This window comes from Aythya marila, assembly GCF_965140915.1.
Source record: "Aythya marila genome assembly, chromosome: 1".
NCBI classification, from domain to species: domain Eukaryota; kingdom Metazoa; phylum Chordata; class Aves; order Anseriformes; family Anatidae; genus Aythya; species Aythya marila.
The window spans coordinates 18,247,454-18,264,649 of NC_139042.1; the positions used below are offsets into that span (position 1 = coordinate 18,247,454).

General features: G+C 38.7%; 1 protein-coding gene across 1 annotated transcript in view; it reads left to right on the forward strand.

Annotated features, from left to right (window-relative positions):
• RNF17 (ring finger protein 17) overlaps positions 1-17,196 on the forward strand; it is a gene marked incomplete at its 5' end in the record, with an annotated part of 194,710 nt that overhangs the window by 138,748 nt on the left and 38,766 nt on the right. The window contains 5 exons of the mRNA XM_082751634.1: positions 10,267-10,390; positions 13,439-13,527; positions 13,978-14,090; positions 15,079-15,134; positions 16,524-16,614. Of these exons, the coding sequence (XP_082607760.1) occupies positions 10,267-10,390; positions 13,439-13,527; positions 13,978-14,090; positions 15,079-15,134; positions 16,524-16,614 (473 nt within the window). The remainder of the gene's footprint in view (positions 1-10,266; positions 10,391-13,438; positions 13,528-13,977; positions 14,091-15,078; positions 15,135-16,523; positions 16,615-17,196) is intronic.

Genomic DNA, 17,196 nt, shown 5'->3' on the forward strand with positions numbered 1-17,196 from the left:
TTTGCCATCTTTACTTTTTCCCAGCCAGAGGTAGGTTATAATGCAGAACGACATAGTTTAACTGGATTATCTATAAAAGTTGATAATCCTTTTGAAGTCAAACCTTTTCATATTACTACAGGGAACCTGGAAAATACAATGTTCTTATTAGCCTCAAGTCTTAACAAAATTTACAAACTCTTATCAGTCCTAAGAAGAGCTTCTACTGCTACGTTAGCAGAAAAAAATAAACAAGGTAAATAAAACCAGGTAAAATTTTCAACAGAGTATTTTGGGCAGGGATTAATACATTTTTTATCAGATTTTCTCTCCTTAGTGTTTTCTTTCATATCTCCTTTCTTTCAGTTTGGCAATAATCTTCCTTGAAGTCCACATCCAGAAACTGCTGAACCAACCTCTTAATGACATGCCACAACTGAACAGACCACACAGAACTCTGTCTGGGAAGGATGGTTTTTAAGAGCTCTTGACCCAAAAGAAGTAAAAAATAAAATAAAATAAATAAAATAAAATAAAATAAAATAAAAATAAAATAAAAAAGGCATAAACTTTCAAGCCATACTTTAGGCTCTTTCTTGGATTCATTAGCAACTCCAGGATAAGAACAACTTGACTTGGGGTTCTAAACATATCCAGAACTGTTGGTGACCTGTTTGGGAAGACTGAAAAAAACTGGCCAGGGATGAAATGATCAGCTTTGCCTGGAATGTGACTGAGCCCCTTTGTACATGGAAATGTACTCAGAGGAATTCCTAGCATTTCTGATTTCCTGGTATTTTCCATTATTTTAATCAAGGCATGCTTGAAAAGTTTGGATTTGCTTTTCTCCTTGTTCCAGCCACTTCTCTTTGCTCCAATCTGTCTGTGTATGTGGTTCAGTTTGGAAGAACAGGTTTTGCATTTTCCGTTTAGAAATCCAGTGAGTCCTGGAATATATGTGATTTAGAGGGAAGAGCTTCCACATATAATTTCAGCCTGACAAGTGGGACTGTAGAAATGGAGAAAGCAACATGGAGAGAAAATCCAGCAAAGCCTTACCTTCACACAAGACAAACAGACACTGGAAAATCTTGAGGTTTTTGTCTCGTGATTAATGTATGTCATAAATTCTCGTTAAATATTCTCTGGAATGGTACAAATCTGAGACACGTGATACGTATTCACAAACAAGCCTAGAAGAGAGGGATCTGGGGGTTGTGGTAGACAGCAAATTGAATATGAGCCAGCAGTGTGCCCTGGCAGCCAGGAGGGCCAACCGTGTCCTGGGGTGCATCAAGCACGGCATCGCTAGTAGGTCAAGGGAGGTGATTGTCCCGCTCTACTCTGCGCTGGTGCGGCCTCACCTCGAGTACTGCGTGCAGTTCTGGGCACCACAGTATAAAAGGACATGAAATTGTTGGAGAGTGTCCAGAGGAGGGCTACGAAGATGGTGAAAGGCCTTGAGGGGAAGACGTACGAGGAACGGCTGAGGTCACTGGGCCTGTTCAGCCTGGAGAAGAGGAGGCTGAGGGGAGACCTCATCACAGTCTACAACTTCCTCGTAAGGGGGTGTCGAGAGGCAGGAGACCTTTTCTCCATTAACACCAGTGACAGGACCCGCAGGAACGGGGTTAAGCTGAGGCAGGGGAAATTTAGGCTTGACATCAGGAGGGGGTTCTTCACAGAGAGGGTGGTTGCACACTGGAACAGGCTCCCCAGGGAAGTGGTCACTGCACCGAGCCTGTCTGAATTTAAGAAGAGATTGGACTGTGCACTTAGGCACATGGTCTGAACTTTTGGGTAGACCTGTGCGGTGTCAAGAGTTGGACTTGATGATCCTTAAGGGTCCCTTCCAACTCAGGATATTCTATGATTCTATGATTCTATGAAACAAGCTCTTGTCTGAATTAAGGTGCCAGAATGCCTGTTATAGGACGTGTAGGCATGTACTTCAACTGCTCTTCAAAATTTCTCACTGTTCTCCATCAGACTACAGTGGAAGGATTGTATCTTAATGTAAAGGAAAGTTTTTTGCCATTCCCAGTCCAAACAGTGTCATCGCTGCTAAAGTTAAGGCATCAACCAAAATTTTAATTGGGATTTTTTCACTCAAAACGTATTTTGCTCGTGCTATCAAATAGATTATGTACAACTACTTAAATACTGTTATCATAAATGGATTTAAAACATACATACAGCTAATCATGTATCTGAAATAAGCGTGTACAAGTTTTATGGTATGCATGCTGAATCATCTTGCTGTGGTTGGATGTAGTTCTCCAAAAATACAGGCACTGTATGCCATTATCACTCTACAATATTAAATTTTTATTAGGCCTTCATTTGATCACCAGGGTTAGAATCTATTGGTATGGAAATAAAAGCAAAGATATACTGGTCCATACCAAAAGACAATTAGTTAAAGTGGCCTTATGTCTTTCTTTGGCCATAAATGGTTGGTTAGAGCAAAAACATAAATATGGGCAAGAGTGGAATGATGCTTCTTTTAGTAGACTCTCTAGCTAACAGGACTTAGAGACTAAAAGAGCTATGACAGATTATGTCTGTATCATCCTGTCTAATAGTTCTTCTGGTCTAATTCACAGACCATAAAATTGACTGATAGTATTTTAATACATTTATTCACCTGTAGGAACTAATTTTTATTGTTAACTTATGGATTGTTTTCTAAAGTACTTCTTGCTTAATGTAAGTCTGTCACTTGATCATTTTATCACGTCCCTTCTGGTTCTTATGTTACTTAGAAGGAATGAGCAATCATGCCTTCCTACAAAAAACTATCACATACTCTGTTCCTTTGGCGACATCCATCCTAAGCTGCAGAGTTATAGCCCATGTAAGCCTTTCCCAATGGAAATATCCGTATATTTCTAATCATTCACGGTGATCTTTATCTCTGACTTCAACTGCAAAGAACAAGAGTATGTTCCTGCTCATGGTTTGGAGTCATTTTTCCTTTTATGTTCTGTATGGCAATTATGAACCTCAATTTCATGCTCAGCATCATATGAATGTACTAAACAATAGTTTTCTTCACCAATAAAAGTTATTAACCATATATTTCAATCATTATTCCAGAAGAAAAAAAAAAAAAAAAAAAAGAGAGAGAGAAAAAAACAATGACAGATAGCTACACGAAAAAGGAAGCAGCCATTAGTACCAGCCAAGGTAAACAAAGAGAATTTCTGTTCATGTTCTCTTATTGTACTTCGAAAGTGAAACTTAAAATACAGATCTTTTTTTTTTTTTTTTTGATTCAACAAAAGCTCTCGGTGTGTTAATTCCCATATGCTGTATACACAGTAGCAACACTCAAACAGCAGATGTGCACCCAAAAAAAGAACAATACAACGATCATTTCTGGGAACAGTAGGTACAGGAGGCGTGCACTCATAGCTTTCTCTGGGACCACAAACATAGTGTTCATTGTGTTTTTAATACACTTTATGTAGGGTGTGACAGATTTAAAATTAAAATGTGCTCAGTCCTGAGAATATGTCTCACTTGCCTAGCAGTCTCTTTAAATTCTCATTTTCCTTTTGTCATTGATTCCATTACTCATTGTTTTTTCTTTACATATGAATAACACAAAAACCTTAAGAACTCTACCTTGTAGTAAAACACATAAATACCTTTACTAGCATAGGCAGAATTGATAGTAATTACAATGCCAGGGATTGGAATGGGTGTGGAACAGGGAAGTAATCCTGTTCAGTTAAGCAACATCACGACTATTGGTAAAGCAACAGAATTTAGAGCCAGAATTATGTGCTATTTCCCATGGGTATTACCACTCCTACTAACCATCCAACTCCTTTGTCCACAGTTTTGGACAAAACATCACAAAACAGACAAAATATGCAAGGGGAGTTTATGACAGAATAACTAACTTGTTCGAGGTCATACAAGGAGTTACTGGAGGATTACTGTACTGAACTCTCATTTCAGGAGTTTCAACATCCAATCTCAAAACCATCAGACACGACTTTATTAACCATTGGAATAGTCCTTACCCTCCCTTCATCAATGCCCATTTTCAATGCATATGAAGAATCGTAACTAGTAAATCCTCTAAATGCCTTATTAAGAAATCAACTATTTTATGTGTGTTGGTTATAAAAGACAAAGAAGCTGGTAGTTTTGACTTCCAGAGAATTCCAGCAGGAGAGGCCAAAACTGAGCAGCCCAGTGTGATGGCTGAGAAGCTTATGCACGTGGTAAATCGTATCCTGAACAATCTGCTGTGAAGGGAGCCTCATTGCATATTTGCATCTTGAACTGCTGAAACTCTCTTTCTGTACAAAGACTGAAAGAGTACTGCTGATGCTTTCACTTTCATCTTTCATAGGTGTGATTCCTATAATCTTCTCAAAATTTAGTCCTCTACAAAAGGAAACCCACGCATGAATAAAGACGTAATTATATTTATTGAAGAAATTGAGAATTAATTAATAATGCAAAAGCATTTGTCCAAATGAATCCTCATTTCAGACTCTGAAAAATACAGGACTATTTTAACTTCAAGAATTTTTAATTTTCTGGTTGCTTCAAGAGATGAAAACATGTATCATCACATGTGTTCAGATTGTTCTTAGAGATGTTCTTCCTACTAAGGAAAGTTTCCTTTTATGCTCTCACATTGATTTTACAATGGTCAGTCTCCCACAAATTAAAACAAATGAAAATTTGACACAGTTTCTGTTTGAAAACTAGATATGTAAGAGAGTATACAGCACCAGCTCTAGCACCACTGATTGTTGAAATAGGAACTACTAAAATCCAAAAGGGAAGTAAGGGAAGCTGACAGATTTGATGTCACATGTAGTATCTACTAAGTCTCATCCCCAATAGATAGAGCCAAATGCACTGAGACTAACAGAATTTCAGCTTCCCCATGGTATTTGACCTGCTCTCATATTCAGGTCTTTCATCTAGCATCTCCTGTGATGTGCCTGCCCTCAGCCTTTACAACATGAAAATCAAAACTGGGAAATGCCCGGAAACTGGTTAAAAACAAAAGTGAGATTCACAAATTTATAATCACAGTTCCACATCCTGAATGTGCCTTTACAAACAAACAAACTAATGAAATGAAAATCAGGTACACTATACAAAAATCATAGCTAAACAAGATATCTAAACATGAATATCTAGCCTAGAGATATGAATAGTCCTTTTGGCTTCCAAGATGCAAACTGATTGAAGAAAAGTTTTAATATTCCTAAAGTTAGGCATATAGCTTACTGGATGAAGGTCATGGCAGAACCGTGTCTCCAGGGTAATTCCACCTACAAAGGGGCATCAACTGTATCATTAAGCAGCCTGTTCCAGGTTGTCCTGTTCTGACAACCCTCATGGTAAAGAAATTTTTCCTAATGTCCAGTCTGAACCTCCCCTGGCACAGCTTTGTATCTCACATTCTTCCCATTTTCACAAATAAAACCAGTATTACTATCCCAGTCAATGTTTGTTCTCTTAATCATAGGACCAGATCATGGCATTTATCTCAGCCTCCATCATGATGTATAGTGCATAGATGTTGACCAGAAAGACCTTGAAGGAAAACAGAATAAATATTTTCTCTGCCCGTTTCAGGTGAGTCATTCTGACTACTCATAGCCTTAGCACACGAAGTTGCAGCGCAGGTTATGACCAAATCTCCCTCCTAGCATGTTTTTCATACAGAATCTCTACTGATAGAAGAAGAGACCACACAGACATAACAGAGTGGTTATGTTTCTCTTAAGCCTTTGCCTCCAAGACCTCTGAATTTGACTAGCTAATAATTTTCATCTTTGAAAAACAAACATGCTACAGTGTGGCATGTGGTTACAATTTGCGTATAACTACCCTGGATCCAGTTAGTTTGGACAGTAATGCACAAAAAAAAAAAAAAAAAGACAACACTGCAAGCTTCACTGTGGACTGTAAACCAGACCATCTGGTTGCCCAGGTTACTGTGTCTTCACTGTCTTGCAAACAAGCTGTGTGAAACATGGCTCGAGTTGTTCCTCCATGCATGAGCAGATCTATGGCAGTCAAAACTACATGCAGTCTTCTCAGCATGGTGCATTACAATATTTTCTGCAACATTATATTCCACAGACTATGGAAACACCATTAATGTAGTCTCATCCCACTTGGTTTCTGAAAGCAGCTGCACAGAGCCATGCTCTGTTGTTTGGTGTTATTTTTTTCTTTCCTGGAGAGCTTCTAGTTGTTCTGGAATACATATGCATGTATGCAGTTGAAATATTTGTCTCCAAAAAGCGTTGCTTAGCATTTGTCAGTGTTGGGTTCACATGTTACTCAAATACTGCTATTCCGTAGGCTCTAGTAAAGTTTCCTGAAGGCTCTGTGTACCTTTAGTATTTTTAGAGCTATGTTTTAAAATCATCTAAACGATAAAGGAGCAGCTTAAAGATACATTATATGACTGAGTAAAAACAAATTACAAGCCTACTCACCAGCATGCTCCTCTCAGCTATGTGTTTAGAACCTAAGAACATACGTACACATTTTATTCTGTACTAACTAAACAGTAATTTATATTCCAAAGATTTTGACTAAAAAGAATATTTCATGAAGAAGAATCTCAGATTAAAAAAAAAAAAAAATACTGGGAAACCGAGTTTCTTTAAGATTTTAAAATCAAAGAGAAAACTTGGTTTGCCTAGAGACAGAATTTCATTTTCAGTGAGTGTAAGAATGGCTGATCTATAACACGCGTTTCAGAAAGATGTCAACATCTTTTAGACATCTACATACTCATAAATGTAACTGAAAAGCCCCCAGATAAAGCTCAGTGCCTACAAAAGCCTTCAGTCAGACCTCACAGAATACAGCAGTCTCTCTCTGTGATACTCAGTTCTATATTAGGGCCCAACTCTGTGCCTTGCTAGAAAATGCTGTGTTCCAGAAGTTGAAAGCTGAAGTCAGAAAAATGTCTTCTACTTGTTTATGGAGTCTTTATTTCCAGTTATCTTTTCTCTATTCATACTACGTGGTCATAGTCTTTTCAATAAAAGTAAATAAAATTGGGAATACGTGCTCAGCCTTGCTGGTGGCTGGCCCTGGAGGCACAGAGCCACAACAGCCTCACCTCTGCTGGGCTCCCGAAGTCAGCAACTGAACACAACGGGCAGAGCTCACTCGCAGTCCAGCCTCTGGCTGCCACTTCCCTGCACAGCCAAGCAGCTGGAGCTTAAACAAGAAGGACAGTGGAACAGTCGCACTAAAAAGCTTGAAAGATGAGTATTAGAGGATGAAAGCTTGCTTCGAATGTAAAAGTTGTGTTACAAAAATCACAGTAATACTTTTCATCAAGATCTTTGATACCTATGAATTTTCATGTAATATTTTAACTATGAATATATCTGAAGACAGATTTGGCAAATTTCTTACAAGTTGTAAGACAGAACAACAAAAAAATGTAATGGAAGCAGCCTCACTTCAGTACTGATGCCACAAAACTACCTCTGACCAAACTGTCCACCATCACATTTACAGATGGTTTGTTGGTTTCAACCATCAGGGTGGGTAAGGAAAAGGCACCTGGCACCCTCTGCAATTAAATTCATGAGTAGAGAATCAGATAAATAGTAGCTTCTGCATGTAAGCAATGAATAACAGCTACTATGAGGAAATGCCCATGTAACAACAGCCACTGACTGCATCGTTAAATGCAAGAAAGTCTGCATGAATTACAGAATCACAGAATCACAGAATTTCTAGGTTGGAAGAGACTTCAAGATCATCGAGTCCAACCTCTGCCCTAAGACTAACCAGTCCTCCGCTAACCCATATCCCTAAGCTCTACATCTAAACGTCTTTTAAAGACCTCCAGGGATGGTGACTCCACCACTTCCCTGGGCAGCCTGTTCCAATGCCTCACAACCCTTTCGGTAAGAATGGATCCAGCTCACTTCGTGGCCAGAAGCACTAGTAGTAACACAGGGGAAGAGTAAACACACAGCTGGGACCAGAAAAAGGCCAGGCACACCTTTTCAGAAACACCACAGGTTTCAGTCAACCTTAACCAGTCATAAAAAGTCATTTTAGGCACAGTGATGAGATCAACACATTAGCTGAAGATGAGTAAACATAAACTTTTACTAGAATGACAGTATCCAGCTAATACTGTTGTAGAAAATTAACTACTCACAATGATAAAAGAAGATTCACAGAAGAAAATACTAACCATAGTGTTACAGCAGAAATTATGCAAATTGGGTCATTTTAGAAATCACTGATATGTACATGCTGGCTAACAAAATGCCTGATGCTCTTGAAAAGCCTGATTGCTTTTGTAGTATAAATAACCTAAACCTGGGATACTTCAGAAAAATATTATGAGCCAGAAACTGTGGGTGAGGAGCTGAGAGCAAGTACAGTGCACTCCCTCGTGTACCAGTGTCTTCCTGTTAGACCACAGTGTTTTAAGATTATTTGTCTAGTTTGTGTAAACCTTAGAAACTGGACAATTCAACTGTTAAGCCTATGAAATCATTGATGAAATTCTACTTCCAATAAGCCTGCACATCCACTATCTACATACACTGCTTTTGGCCCTTCCTAGTGTAAGATAGAGGGTCCCCTTTCTTCTTTTAACACAAGTGCAGCCCCTCCCATAACATTTAGGGGAAAACTGTTTTTCTACTTACCATGTAATCACATGGATGTACTACAGAAAAAAATCCAATGTTTACATACCAATTAACTCAGACACGTATTTGCAGAATTTGTCATTTAAATGAAAAAAAAAAAAAAGTCTAAAGAGTCCATTTTTAGTGCATTTAATCATTTAATGGTTAAATTTTGAAAGCAGAAATTCTTTCAGAGAAAGGGAAAGATATAGAGGAAGAGAAAAAAAAAAGGATGCGTTTGAAGAAATAAAAACTGCTACATGTTCCTGGCTGGAAGCTGATCTACAGAATATATATGCATTTTCAACCTATATTTGACGATGATTTTTAAATATAACTATGCTGTTCACACCGAAGACAGTCTATTCAGTGTTGTCTTTGCCGTAGTGTCCTTTCTGCTATAGACAAAGCTACAGAAGCGGCTGAGATCACACAAGTGAAAGGCATCAGTACCGGTGAGCCCACCCATGGTTGATCCATGCTGCCATCTCGTGGCTCCCAAATAGAAGCACTGACGTTTTGCAATGAATTTTAAATATTATCTTGTAAAATCCAGAAACCATGGTAATGTTCTCTCAATAGCTGGTGGCACAGACAGAAAATCTCCATTCTTTTCTGTAGATTTACTGTGGTCTTTTCTGAAATATTAAACCAAATCGCCATTTTTGTGATCAGATTCTCAGAGTGGTATGAACCTAAAACTGAAGGGGTGCAGCTTATGGTCATTGTATGTATATTTTGACAAAGATACAAACAATACACGCATGATAGATAAAATAACATGTATGTATATATTTTATAATTCCTTGTAATTTGTGGGAGAGGTGTAGAGGATAGTATGCATGGCTATATTTTATGAATTTTAGCTAGCAGCAGAAAATAGTAAAAATATACTAAAACTAATTAGCAGAAAAATCTTAACTATCATGAGCATTTGTTGTTATTGTTCATTCACTTGTTAAATGCAACTAAAAATAAAAGCAAGGATGCGCTATCATCTCGCCAAAGAGCTAATTAGGACTAATGAGGCTTCTCATCAAAGAGACAGTTAGGCTACTTTCTAGACAATCTTAGACACTGCTGGTTTAAAATTTCATTTAGACCTTTAATTCAGATAATCTTTCCTATAGTTTCCTTTTCTCGGCTACATTTAAAACAAGTCCATCATCACCTACCCTACATTTTACAGTTCAGTCATTATTCACAATGTTCTTAGGTAACATTAATACAGGTATTTTTTTAAGCAGGAATTAGCTTAGAGTGTGGAACATAAAAACAAAATCTTGTGTGCACAAGCCTTTTGTCACCTTTGAAACAAAGGAAGCAATTTTCAAAGCTAAACTGAAGCTGAGAAAATTCCTAAGATTATTATTTCATTGAGATAATTGGTTGGACAATCAAAGGGAAAAGGCAACTGGTATTTACCGTGCAGGAGGAGGGGGATTAGCTCCTGTGGGTCGGAAAACGAGAGGGTTAATTGTCATCTGTCAAACATGAATTAACTGAAGATGCAAAAATGATGAAGTGCCATGGAACCAGTATCTAAATTGAGTCTATGAATTTTGATGTCAAGGAGAAATATGAATTTCAGTTCTCATCCCTGTCTTTTGATATTTTGTAGAACTACTTTGGAGATTGACTCTGAAAAACACTGGTAACAGGAATTTGTATTACACGTGCAACTTCAGCCTCGTACATACTGATTTGCAGTCTCACAGAGAACAAGCTGGGGATGAGTATTTTAGGTGAGGTACATCTGCAAGGTCTGTAGCATTGCCACTGATTCAGCTGTGGTATGACAGTCACTGTAGTAGCTGTGGAAATCCATCGGTAGCTGTCACATTTGTTGTTCAGTCCTGGTTACTTCCATTAAACATGTCAACCCACTAGAGTTCACCTAATAAGAGACTGGATGCCTCGTCAAAGTCTGTCATGTAGGTTGTGGGGCAATTTTGCAATGGACTCCTCTCAGTGCTGGTTGTAATCAAGTTTCAAAATACCATCCCAATAAGGATGGTAAATGGCAACCGGGACTGCACAATCAGCAGGGGTGGGTCTTTTTGTATTAAAGAAAGTTTGAACCTAATTTGTTCAATGGTGTCATCTACCTCCCTGGGGAGTATCCTCACTGGGCAAATGCCCTCTTCAGGGAGCAGCACCGTATTTTTCTTGACAAATCTGACAATATCTAAGGGCCCATTTCTGCCTCACAGCCTTTTTGATGTAATACGTGTGAGTTTGTTCTTGCAGTGATGCATCTTTATTTTTTATGCACTTTGCTATTTACCAAGTGTAGAAAAAATCTTGATGAATAGGTGGTGGCTACCTAATCAGGGTTGAAATTATTAAGAGTCCACTTTTTGAGTCTAAGTATAGAAGATACCATCTGCGAGTTAGAGATGTGGGACTGGTTAATGCAAGGTTCCATGGCCAGCAGATCTGGTGGAGCACACGGAAAACCCCAGGGTCAAGGCAGCAGTTTGATGTTGCTGGAGCTGTCTGGAAAGGGAATGTATTTGGGAATCTTTATTCAAAATTGAAATATAAACTGGTTTTGGTGTCTTTGTAGCAGGTGATACATGTTAGCCTCGCTGATGCACTGTCTGCAGTTCAAATTTACTATAGACTGCTGGATCAGTCACTACTTGGAGGACCTAGACTTGAAGATCTTTTCACAAATATCCCTCCCAACCTCCTAGAAGCCTTCAGCCTTACTAAATCTACAAGGATCAAATTTTCTGTAGGCCAAACCACAGCAAAGATATGCAGACTGGACACGAGGCACTGCTATAAAATTTTACAAGTCTCTATGAGAATTTCATACAAAGTTGAGTTTAATCAGGTCCTGGTTAACAAAGAGGGCTTCTGAGGGAAAGCACTGAATCAACTTAAGGATAACTTGTAGAAATTTCTGTTCTTCTCAACCAAGTCATGCTGCAAAGCATACTCAAGTATGAATATTCAATTAATTAATTTACTAAAAGTAGTTGAGGAGCTAGCACCATAGAATTGGGTAATTTTGAACTCTACTGATCCTTTCTTCATGTTTGTTTGCTTTTTCCATTGAACTAGTCTCTATTGTGAATAAAGCCTAAGCAAATTTCACATGACCTTTTGAATTCTGCCTTTTTGAGTCAAAACCCCAACCTAACAAACACTTTTTTAGCACTGTTAAGGTCTTGGGGTAGAACCTAAATTTACTGTGCGAATAGTGCGAAGATTCAAATAACCTAAGGCTTGTTAGGACACCTGCTTCTTTGACAGCTGGCTTGGTTCATGATTTGGCAATTAAAGCATCTAAAAGTTGTGAGAGAATATCAGTGTATTTAACTATACTTTACTATAGGTGAATTAAACAGAAATCTGGAATAAAGTAACCCCAAAGCTTCTAGAAAAGAAGAAGCCATTTTCAAAATCGGTCTCCAGCCCAGCCCTTGGGACGCCATTTCGCCCCAGCCCCACCTCGCCTCGCCTCAAAGCAAGAACATGGCGGCAGAGCCCGCCCGCCCGGGCCGCAGCGAGCACCGCCCTCCCCCTCCCGCCTCTCTGTGATTGGATGAAAGGGGCAGGAGGGCTGACGAGACGCTCGCTGATTGGCGGCGAGGGGAGCTATCTTGGCGCGCGAAGGGCGGCGTGTGGCGGTGTTGCCTCGGCGCTGTGAGGAGGTGGCGGTCAGTGCCCGGCGGCCTCGGTGCGGTCCCGTTATAAAGCGGTGGGGCCCGCAGGGAAGGCGGCCGTGCTGGGGCTGTGCCAGCAGGAAACCATCAGGAAAGGGTCGTGAAGCCCGTACTGGTAAGGGTTGGGATGTGTAGTGGGGTATCTGGGCAGCACGAGGCAGGTGGACCAGCCTTCTGTTAATCTCAAAAGATTTCTGAGGAAAACACACCTCACGAGAATTCCGCGTCTCTTTATTTTCCTTTCAATCCTTACAAAGGGAAGTAATCTGTATTTGCTTAAGTGAGGAAATGTGCACATTGAAGTAGGTCTGTCTCTTCTTTTTTTCCTTCTAAAGTCAGGCACACGATGAGTAGAAAGGACTTGATGGATGGCAGCAGTGAAGAGCTTACAAGAAGAAAATTGAAAGCTATAAGGCATGTAAATATTAAGACTACTTTAGTGATTTCATGTTCTTTCTGTTCTGCCTCTGTAATTTTTAGGAAGTAGCACTGAAGAAGCATAGAAGTAATGTTTGAATCGTGTGTTGCAGATGAGTTTTTATGTACTATGTATGAAGATGTACAGTAATGGCATGCATAAAGTTCTAAAATTTGGGAAAGGAAAGGTTGAACTTAGAGTTTCAGAGTTCTTGGTATTTTAGAATTTGGTAAAGGTTTAAAGAAAGATATTTTAAATGATTCTTGGGATGTTTTCAAATACTGGCTTATTAGGTTACCAGTATCTTCTATTGATCTAGGTATTTCACAAGTAAATAAGGCATTGATACATTCCACATACTTTTGGTTAAATAACTACATAAAACAAATGTGATTTAAATTGTTATATAGCCAGTTAGTGGTGGTTCTAGTGACTCTGAAAACTGGTTCTGGTTGCTTAAAAATTTCAGTATCACCTTCATGGGCAGTAAACTCAGTATCATGGAGGTAATGATCTGCCTTGAGTTAGAAGAGGATAATTATTCTGTGCAAGTGCTCTATGTCTCACTAACTGAACCTTTTTTCTGCATAATGTCATTTGGTAAAAAGCGGGTGAGCTTAGTTCTAAGAGCTGGGAGTTAGAATTCATGTTTGGTTTATGTCCCTAAAGATTTTAAACCTCTACTTCTATTTCTGAAGGCAGTGCCTTAAGATACTGGAAGAGGACTTAACAGAAGAAAGTCACAGAAGTGATCTGTGTCGTATATTAAATGATACGAGTGTGAAAGGTGAGATTTTTGGTTCTTGACTTCTATTGCCAGCAATTCTGTTTTGTGCAATATTCACTGTTCCAGGTTTCTCACTTAAGTTTCAGGTGGTCTCCCAAAGATAATAAACAAGCTGCCAAACTAGATTTTTTTTGCTTGGTGGTTTGTAAAATTTTGAGTATCTAGTATCTATGGAGGCTTTATGAAAACTGTTTTTTCCTGCAATATAGCTACACATTTTCAATGTGTTTTCTTTGCCTTTTTGCCTTCCCTTCCATGTGGTTTTCTTGTCCCTCATGTAGCAGCAGTATAACATACATATCATGCAAATAATGCCCTAAATCATTAAAGGTAGGTAAATTTTTGTAATTCTGTGTAAACTTTCATATCTATATATCTGGGCTTACTGTTGGTGTAATGTATTTGTAGAAGACTGTTGTAGTGATCATGTATTCCTTTTTGTGTCACTAGTTAAGGTGCCTTTCAGCTTAAACACTCACAGTCGAGTGTTACCTGTGCTTGCTTCTGTAGAGATCAGTGATGGGGATGAAGAGACTGATTTTTCTGGTTCCTCTTCTACAGAGGTAGGTTGATGTAAATCTTTCTGTTCTGAAATCACTGCAGTGCTCCAAAATGGTATTACAGAATTCTCTAGGCTTCTATTGAAAGTGGCTAAAGCCTGGCTCTAGTCAGACAAGTGTGTGCCCTTTGTAGACTTGTGCTCTGCCAGCAAGTCTTTGCTAGCATTTCCAGCAGTGCAGTATCCCTGTGAAGTGCTCACCTGTTGTCCAAAGTCTGGTTTTAGAAAAATTTGTTTTACAATTATTGTCTTTTGTTGCTGACTCCATTCTAGCTTCTCATCTGCACATAAATGTGCAAAAAAGAACTGGTATAAATGTGTATTTAAAAAAGTCTCCCTGTCAGTTCCCAAGTAAAGAGAAGATTTCTCTAAAAGACAATTTCTGTTTGAACAGTACCGTGTGCCTTACGAATGTTTCTCTCTTTCAACATAAGAAAACTGCTCTGCTTGTGAATACTTCGTGTTACAGCATCCTAATGCCATTTTGGACAAACTGCATTTTTTTCAAGGTATTTTTAATGTAATCTGAAAGGTGGGGTGTGGCCATTCTGGTACTTCCATTGTGAAACTCAAATTCAGCTGCTCTTGCAAAACACAAATATTCAAGGTAACTAAACCAATTCATTAAACTCTACTGAAGTTATTTCAGTAAAATTACTGAAAAATCGAGTTCACTGTTGCAGTATACTGGAAGCACTTACTAGTTTTGCGTAACAGTGGGGAAAAGTACTAAGAGCAAACAGGAAATTGCCATTCCATTTACTAGAAACACTATTGCAAGGATATGTTGACTACGAACTTCAGCTTGGAATCTGTTTTGTTGCACAACTGGTTGCTCAATCAACAGTGCTCGTTTTGAAGCTTGGCCTCATTGGAATATGTGGGGTGGGGGGTGGTTTGCTGAAGGTGAGAAGGGATTTGTAGGCTGTTTACAGTGGGAGTTCGATTTTACCCTGTATTTGAATTTGTTTTACTTTTCCCTCTGAATTTAGCCCAATTTGGATGTTAAACTTGGATTGAGTGGTAGCAGCTCAGAAGATCTAGGAAGGTAAACCTTCATAACTCAACTTTTTTATGTGGTTAGATGCCACACTGGGGTGGGAATTGACTGAGTAAGAAATTCCAGAAATTTCTCCAGCTGATTTTTTTGCTTCTATTTTTTAATGTGACTTAAACTTTACCAATGTGTTCTCAGGATGGCTGCCTGGTGCAACCAAAACACAACTTAATTGAGGGCATCAGACAAGCACTGAGGGCCTCCTGTGTTTCTAACATCTAAATATGAGTAGTATTTCATTGAAAGGGGGGGGAAAAACAGATTTGGTTTAACTTGAAATACTTGGGACTGAAGGTTTTAAATGCTGTTCACGGTAACTCTGTGATAAGGGGTCAGGGAGACAGAACCACTGAAACACCCTGTTGGAGGCAGTCCTTCCTACATAAAGTGCATCTCCAGCTGCTCCTGGCACCATTGCACCTACTGCTTAGGTAACCAATTACTAGAAATATCAAAATTAGATGCTGGCAAAGTTCTTTGGTATTGTCATATTACATTTACTTAGCTATCTAGGCTATGTGAACTTGAAGTCTTAAAGAGGGTGTGTTTCCCTTACTGTTGTTGCCATGGAGAGTCATCTTCATATAAATAAGAATAGTTCCAGGTAATTCTTAGGGTTTTGTTACATGAGTGTAAGGGATGCATGGGAATTAATCTTTTGTGATAGGTGTAGATAAGATGGTAAGACGTGTCAAAACTTGACCAAAATAAGGTAAATCTTAAGATTTTGTGTATGGGTGTCAGCTTGTGCAGCAGTGTTTGCCAAGTCCTCTCACAGTCCATCACACAGGAAATGGAATGTAGAAGAAACAACGCTGCTTTCTTACTGCAGTTTAGTTGTTCTTTGCAGGCTGTTTTTGTGAGGGTCTTGACAGCTGTTTACTATTACCATATACTTCATAACAGAGCTGTGTGACCAGACAACAGAACTGAAGGGGCTTCCCGTATTGTTTTGGTATAATCTGCCTTCTATTAGAAGAACTTAAACAGCCTAGTACCTGATGGGATAGCTAAAAGAAAATACATGGGCAACAAAAGTGAATCTTGGAATATGAATGGGCATGCATTTTAGTTTCATTGGAGTGAAAAATCACTACTGCGTTGTAAGCTTTTGTTCCTGTCTTTTTTTTAAGATGAATTGTAAGCTAAAATAGTAGATAATACAGTTGAATTTTAAGGTGATGCTGCTAGGAAGGGACCTTGACAAAAGAATGAGGTATGTCTAGAACATGACCATGTAAACTGAACTGTTTTAAGAACAGTTGTGCACATGTGTTTAATGACAAATTCTGAAATGCTCAAATAGTGTATTTACATCTTTCAGGGAAGTATGTTTTTATTTAATGTGAGTGGGTTTTTCCTTAAAGTTCTGTTTTGCAGGCCCTCCAGTTCCAACACTGAAGAGAAAAATGTTCAGTGCCTGATTTCCTCAAATAGCTGTAAACCAGGTGTAGCTCCATCAGCAGACACGGTGTGTTAATATTGAATTTCTTTATGTTGTCACTTTTTTAGTAAGCATAATACTGCACTTCTTAAAACAAACCTGCAATCTTAACTATTAAGTGCTATTTTTCCATCCTGTTATGGATTTGATGTACAACTATGGTGTTAACAAAATAATTTGACTAAAGTTTGTTCATTTTATTTAAAATGCTGTTCACACCCAACCAGGCTGTAGCTGAGGAAGACTGTTCAGCTGGCTGTGCTATCAGGTGTTTTGAACATAAAAATAAAAAGGTTTCACAGTATTTGATTTTGGGGTTTTCTTTTCAAATAGAAAACAACTGCAGGGCATCCTTAAAGCAGTCTAGTGGTTTGTCAAGGCAACATGATGGGACAAATGGATCTCTGAAAACATTGTTAGGTTTTCTAACATGATCTTCCTGAAAGAGGTTTGTGAAGTTCAAGGCAAAAAAATAAGCTGACTTGTTGCATGTTTTAAAGTTCCAATAAAATGGAAATTAATGGAACATCCTCTGCCAGTCCCATGTTCTTGGATGGAGACTATCCTGTATGGTTACCTTGAAAGTATCTTAATTGCATATGCTTGTTT